Source organism: Neopsephotus bourkii, unplaced genomic scaffold, assembly GCF_033783945.1.
Source record: "Neopsephotus bourkii isolate Nb327-2 ecotype Australia unplaced genomic scaffold, CSIRO-AGI_Nbou_v1 NB_1780, whole genome shotgun sequence".
Taxonomy (NCBI): Eukaryota; Metazoa; Chordata; class Aves; order Psittaciformes; family Psittacidae; genus Neopsephotus; species Neopsephotus bourkii.
The window spans coordinates 3,732,561-3,740,344 of NW_026902254.1; the positions used below are offsets into that span (position 1 = coordinate 3,732,561).

Sequence of the window (7,784 nt, forward strand, 5' to 3'; positions counted from 1 at the left end):
AGGGAACAGGCTATATTTTCTCCAGGAACAGAACTATTGGTCTAATTTGCTAGAAATGCCTGGGGAAATTATAATTCATGGAAGTTCAAGTTTCTCCAAGTGGAACACTGTGGTAGAAAACCATCCTTCCTAGCCCAGAGCCACTGGAAAAGCACATCTTGTGTATTCCATTTCCTCCAGCTTGAGTTTCAAAAACCAGCAAAGGTCAGTTGTCATTAGTTAGCTTTATGTTTTCTGAAATCTCTATTGTTGTAGAGTTTGGATTTCTCCTCTTCAAAAATACAGATGAAGTTTAATGAATAGGAAAGTATTTATTAGTGTTGTCCTTACATAAAAATGTGTACGAGTTTGGCATTTCCAAAGAACACAGGGGCAATGTTGAGCGCAAGTGCTTTAGCTGCTTGAGTAAAGGTTTCGATCCTGGGCCTATGTACAAACTATATGAGTGATTTTATCTCTGCAGCAATGTTTACCTGCCAGAAAATGTGTCATATGTGCTTCATACTATAGGAGAAAAGAGAGAACCAAAGTTTGCAAAGTTTTCTGACATTCTTTGATGATATTGGAAAGCTGAAGATCTCTAAAACTATGGAAAAAAACTGGAAATCTTGTTTCCCTTCATTATCACAATGACAAAAACTAACGATAATGTAGTTCACTAGCAAAATGTTGCTTGCACTGCCTAAGAAAGCTGAAGCCCACCAAGCTGCTGAAGTCTTTTTAAAAGTGCTTTATAAGCAACACTTTCCCTGCATCCTGTGAGAGATCAGTCTTCGACAAAAGCTTTCTTAGCACTTACAGAGAAACCAAGTTAAACAGAGAGAGAGAATGTTTTGAATATGTTCTGAAGTTTATTTTTCTTAACAATTTTTATGTCAAAAATACGGTACATAACCAAGAAGTGCATAGCACTGAATTCATCACTTTGGCTAGCACAGCTCAAAGAGGGGCAAGGAGGTTACTTGTATGCTTGTGGGTAGCATGTGTAACATCTATTGGTAACACTCATATAGCAATCTATGTGCAAATAATATCTATAACCTCTTCAAATATGTGTATATACAAAATCAGAAAATATATTCATTTTTTTCTTATATACACTATATAACATGAGAATAAAATCTGTAGTTTGCAGTAACTTATATGAGACCGGGCTTCCATGACTCAGAGCTTTATAAACACTTCCTCAGCACTTTTTGTCTTGGACCATCGTGATAAAAAAGTTACAGAGAGAAAGAAAGCCTTCTGGACAGTATTCCTCAGCCACCTTTTTCTGATCAATATAATCTATGTCTTCTACACAGTCTTCAGGGCTATGTTCTGGCTTTTTTCCAGTCACAGAGACAGCTGGTGGAGTCTGAACAACTTCTTTTGCGTGATGCATTGTGTTCCCATTTGCAGGACCCACTGATGTTAGTAGGCTTGAGCGGGTCAGTTTGAGATGAGCACTTCTTGGGCCTTTTCTACATACTTTAGATTTTAGGAGAGTTTTGGGGTCTTGGCATATCTGCTTCTGCTTTCTTAGGGATCGGGAGACCTGCTTCCAATAGGATTTCTGGTTTGCTGCATACTGTGCACAGCTGGAAGGGTCACCAGAGAATTCGCACCAGAACTCACCATCACCATGCCTGCATTCCACACGCACAGTAGGAGCATTCATGTCAGTCACTGCCCAGGTGCATTCAGCATTTTCTTTGGTTTTAAACTTGCCCTTAGGAGATGATTTCCCTCCTCTTGATTTTCGCCCTTTTTCATTCTCTTGGTTAGATGCAGTTCTTTTTTTTCCACCGTCTTCTATGCCTTGTCTTCTCTTTTTTCTTTCCTTCTCTCTTTCACAGTTGGTCAGTAGCATCTGGGAGACTAGAATCAGCACACAAAGAAGTCCAAAGCTTTTGATCCTCATGGTCTCTGTGTTGCTTGTTATCTGCCTTCAAAACAAAAAAAAAGGAACTCACTTCATGCTGGACTCCATTTGGCAGTTGCAGTGTTTCAGACATGGTATTACACTGCTCTTTACACCCATTAAAAAGATGTTACCAGCAAAATCCTCTGTCCTTTGTTTAGAAAATACCCGTTTCCTACAACCATTAGGTATTATCTTTGAGAACTGTAGATGGCTGTGGAGTAAGTCGTTCTGTCCCAGTTACTTAATTACCTATGCAATGTGGAACAGAAGGTAGTCACTCCCAGGACATGCGACAGCCCAGTGACTAAGGTACCTTGATTAAAATCTCTTCTGCAGTCAGAGAAGGAATTTGAACCTGGGCTTTGTCAGTCATCTCAAATGGATATCTGAAGTTACAGCATACAAAGCAGTCGTGGTTTCCATGATCTCCCATATTATAAATGGCACATAAGTGATTTTGACTTCAACCTCTGGCTATTTTTAAAAAATATGCCACACAGAAAGGAAACCATTTGGTTCAAGTTAGGCAAAATTATATCTTAGGCATCTTGAAAATTGCTTTAATTCCCTGGTTATGCCAGCATTTCAGTTTAGTGGTAGAAAAACCAAGATGGTAGTCTTTCCAGACACCAAAAAGTAACTATTGATGCATTCTTTGCTGCCTTGACTGTTAAACAAACACAATTACCTTTTGCTTTTGAAGCACCTGCAGTGTCTAAATCTCCCAAATTCAAGGGATAAATATGCAACATCAGTTTTGAAATGTAGCTGGTTAGCAAATAATTATCAAGCTGCTCCCTGTGTCTGCATGGAGCACGTTCGTTTCTGTAGGTGTTTCTCTTTAAGAAGCAGCTTTCAGGATCAGAGCATAGCAAAATGGGTTGGGGGGGGTGGGTGTGTGTGGGGGTGTGGGAGTGGAGTAGGGGGTGGGTTAAATTTGGCGTTTAGTTGGTTAAATCTGTAAATGTATGTTTCAGATGTTTCCATCATAGCCATTTCTGTGGCCAAGTTTCTCTGTTAGAAAGCAGAAAATCATGTGGAGGCATGCTAATAAGGAACCTATTTCAGCACACAGCTATCTACAAATACCTTTAGTTACAGAAATTTATAATCTAGGATATATAGATAGCAGCAGATGTGAGCAAGTCCTACGCTTGCAATGGTCTTACTTGACTTGCTTCATGCCTTATACTGCACAGAGATTTTCATTCCATAAAAATCCTCTTTAGAGAACATCAGGTAGTATTTACAGTTCTGTTGCAATCACAGCAATTAATATCATTAAAATAAACAATGATGTAACAGTAGCCTTCTGTTGCAAGCAGAACAGCGCAGAAGTAAGATAACTAAAAGACATACCTTGCACAGGGGTTGGAGATATCCAAACGCAACTCCTGATGCAACTGGGTTCCAAAAGACTCAAGAGCTAGTCGTAAAAGCAGCGTGGTATTTATAAAGGCAGAGGCACACCTTCAGGTCTCCAACAAGTCTATTACAACACAGTAGGATACTCCAGTGCCACATTCGTTTGCCTCTGACACACCTTCTTGGGAAAGTGCCAGTTCTTAGCACAAAAAAGGCAGCAAAACCAGAAGAGCTCTGGTGGAGCACAAGGTATGCTTGCGTAATTTGGATGTTGTTTTGGCCAAGTCCTTCCCTCTTCATGAGCAATGATAAGAACTTTATTAGATCCTAAGCTTCTCTACAAGAGCTTTTCCCAGCCACTGAGGGATGTATCCTGCAACGCCCTAAGAAGTTTCACCACACTGTGTTTAGCAGAGTTTGGGTAGTAGAGTTCAATGATTCTTTGTGAAACTAAAACAATTCCACAATGCATTTCAAAACTACCTTTTGAACATTTTGTTTCCTCCTGTCACAGCAACGCATTGGAGAACTTTTAAAAATGAATATAACTATGAAGTACTCTGCATTAAGGACAGCATTCATTATGGTGAGATGATTACGAGTGCAAAGCTCAGAAACAAATTCAAACTACCTGAAAATAAGTGACTCTCTGGGGTCTAAGAGCTGAGACCAACTGCACAGCACTGATTGATCTATGCTCCTCCCTCTCTCTGCCAGCTTCTGCATATGGAAACAAGTGGGTTACCTCATGAGATTTCATTATGGGACTATGTCTAATGCATATTAACCTGAAAAAGGTGGTGACAGTGAAAGAACAAGCATTAGACAAGTTGGGAATAGGTGTCCCTTAAAGAATGAATGGAGCAGCTAGTGCCTTTGTAGCTCAGTTGCTTAAGGTGGTTTTACTGGAGAAAAGTAAGTGGGACATTTGTTACATATGCTTGGGAAATACGAGATTAAAAGGTGGAATGCCAGAATCAATAAAAATAGAAATTGGTGTAAGATACAGGCAGGTCTTCCTCTTTGACTCCCATCAGACAGAAATAGAACAAGACAAAGGGACAAAGCTATAGGCAAGGCATTGTCTGCACCTGTTTGGTGATGCGGAGACTGTTAACTTTCTGTAAAAAAAAAACCCAGAAGACATAAAAGGAAGAAAAAAGTGTAATTCTGCAGTGAGTGCAGGACAGGAATGGGGGCTCTGATCTGTATGCTGGGATTATCTCCTTATCTATGCATGTTCAGCTACCTTTGATGCTTTCCAATTGAGTTCAGCCATCAGATCTGTCTTGTGCACCTTTAATTGGCATGACTTAGTATGAAAATATTCACAACAGTCCCCTAAGTGTGAAAGATTTGTGATTAGCACTGGCAAAGGCTAATGAATAAGGGTAAAATGATGTAAGGATCAGTAAATATTTAACTCTGTGTCAGGCTGGATGGGAATCAGAGAATGAGAACAATGTAAGAGATAAGCAAGGGAGGGACTATCTTGCTCAGGAATCCTGAACTAACACGACATAGTATGCAGAATATCATCTGAAATATCAGCATTTAGCAGGGATCCTCAAAACTGTGCAGGTGCACTAATGTGGCTATGGGTCCTAGTTAATCAGGACTAATTACTCTGGGGACAGCATTAAACCAAAGCAGTGGCTACGCTACCTCAGGTTCTGGATCTAATTCAGGTAGGGCTTTATTATGCCCTATTGCCTTGTGTAAGCATATAAAAATTGACTTTTTTTTGGGACAGATTAGGAGGGTAGTTCAGACGTATCACAAAAGAGCCCCAAACAACCAACAGCACCAAACCACCAGCACACACCTACTTCTCTACTGTGGCTGAACAATATCTACAAGTAAGGAAGAGAGGAAGGTTGCAATGTAGGGAAACAGAGTTACAGTGAGGAATTATGTATTCCTGTCCCAGCTCTGCCACAGGCTTTTTCAGACATTCACTAGGAGATGCCAGATGTTCTTTACCTAGAAAGGCAATATTCTTGTAGATAATGTTGCAATGATTTTTTGTTTTTGTTTACAAAATACCATTTACTGGTGAAACTAATCACAATGTATGGAAAATATTTAAGCCCTCCATCATTCATCACTTCTAAAATCACCTGTTTTGACAGCTTTGCGAACCAAAATCTGTTTCAATGTCAGTCTCGGTTCAGCTGCTGATGCTCAGTTCAGCATTATTGATGGGACATTATCAGCCTAGCCTTCCTACTTCATATCAGTGAGGGAGGACAGGGAGAGAAAAGACTGCACGAGAGAAGACTTGCCTTTCTGCTGCTTTGACATTCCTTCTATGAGGCCATGGCAGACTGGACAAACATCAGCTCTTCCTGTCTTTGACATGCAGAAACCTCTATAGAGAATTCTGCAGTTAAATGGTTATTGATATGGGTGATTACATCTTTGAGATGATCCATCTTGGCTCAGCTAGAATTCTCGCCTACTCTACTTAGATTATTTCAAAATCACAGTAAACCAGGATTTACTTATTTAGGTAAGTAAAGTGTAGTCTCAGAAGAAGGAGGCTGACCTGGATACCCTGCAGGTTTTTTGGTATGTACCCAGAATATCTGTTTGGGCCTTTTTTTAATTAGACATGAACTGCTGTTTTATGGATGTCCTTTACCTACCTGGGCATAGAGTGCATATTCATACTGTACCCCAATAATCAATGCTGGGAGTTGTCTCATCAGATGATCAGAACATTTGTTTTCTTGACTTTCATCTTGAAAAGGAAGTACACACATTTAGAGTAGGACCTGCATTTCATAGGTGCTTAATTAGCACTTAACCATCACCAAATAATTGCTGCAAAACCAAAATGAACACTTCTCCTTCATACAGTGGTTATGTATGAGTGAAACTAACAGCTTAATCATCTTATCCATCATTTGTAGCCCTATTTTGACTGATTACTTTCTTCATCTACAAATTCAGTAGTTTTTACTTGCAGTATTATTCTTAATTTACTTGTTGGCATTATGTTTGCAACGTTTTGATTAAAATAACCTAAAATTCATTACTGCCAATGTGTTTATCTTCACCAGAGATCCAACCCTCTGGACTCCCAGCTCATACCTGGCAGTCAGCAGCTGTTAATGTATTACCCAGTTACATATTGAACACACTTTCACACATAGTCAGAAAAGGGAGAGTTTGTTTTCAGGCCTGCAGAGTATTGCTTTATCTTAATAGGCAAGGACAACACTATTTTCAGTAAGTGACTGTAATTAATCCAAGGAGATCCAAGCCAGTGGTGGAACACAACCATTAGGAACATGTTCCTGAGACGATGAGGAAGCCCCTCTTGTTTCATTAGATAACAGAGAGGAAAATTCTGTGGAGCACATATATACAGGAGACAGAAATCTTTGATGCTAAATGGAATTTATAGAATGTTTTGCCTTGGCAGGAGGAGGCCTCCGGAGTTCAAACAAGGATAGGAGAATTTGAGATGCCTTCTCTCTCTTAATTCTATTGTCAAAGTTGGTGGAACCAACCTTAAAGAAAGTTTGCTTTGATTTTGGAGCAGTTCAAAGACAGGATCACCCTCTTCTATACAGGATGTTAAATGCTGCTAATAGGATAAAGATAGCTGATACTATACAAGAGTTGGTGGAAAACATACACCAATCTAATCAGAACTTAAGATTTTGGTCCCTGCACATTTGCATCTGATAATGCCACAGGGTCACCAAAGAAGAGATGGGATTTGATAAATACAAAAAAAAAGAACCCCAAACCCAAAACACAACCCAAAAAAAAGAAAAAACAAACAAAAAAACCAAAAACAACATTTTTTTCTTCTGTAGGATTTAGTTCTGATAGAAGACAAAAGTTATATTCTGTAAAGAAAAAAATTTTGGAATAAAAATAATGTAAAATAGGGATGCTACACTGAAGTGCGTGTTTCACACTGATTTTTCCAATATCAGGAAGTACTTAACCTCAAAATCAGAGTTCTATGTATTTTCATTTAATTTTGGCTCTAACGGAAGTTATCGTTTGTCTGCCTCAGTAACAGCTACAGACTGTACAAGCACAATCATTTCTTTGTCCTGTGGTTTTATTTGAGCAGGCTGCCTGTTTGATTTATTAGCATAGATATTCCCTATATTCAGGACACACCAAGTTGTTTCAGCAGCCAGGGGAAGCAACTATTGACTAATTGCCATCTTAGCCTACTAAAAATTCTATAGCTTAGAGCAATGCAAGAGTCTGTCTGTCTGACCAGAAAAGCATCAGTAACACAACCAGACAAAGGATTCCTCTCTTACAGAGAGATAAAATGAGTAAGATAATAAGATGTTATTGTACATTACTGCCTGCCATTACACTAGAGGGTTGTACTCAGGGTAACTGGGAGTCATGCATATCTATAAGAAGGAAGAATTTGACACATGACATGAAATCATCAGACACATATTGCTAAAACACAAGGGACTCTCTTATGGGCAGTGCTGTTTACCAACAATTTCTTTCAGCTGTTATGGAT

The 7,784-nt window shown here is 39.2% G+C and overlaps 1 protein-coding gene across 1 annotated transcript; it reads right to left on the minus strand.

Annotated features, from left to right (window-relative positions):
- Positions 1–831: 831 nt before the first annotated feature.
- Positions 832–3,401, minus strand: FGFBP1 (fibroblast growth factor binding protein 1). Its single transcript, XM_061379644.1, has 2 exons — positions 3,266–3,401; positions 832–1,928 (listed from the first exon to the last, which is right to left on the minus strand). Exon 2 carries the CDS (start codon positions 1,901–1,903, stop codon positions 1,187–1,189), a length of 717 nt encoding a protein of 238 aa, XP_061235628.1. The 5' UTR covers positions 1,904–1,928; positions 3,266–3,401; the 3' UTR covers positions 832–1,186.
- Between the last annotated feature and the right edge of the window lie 4,383 nt (positions 3,402–7,784).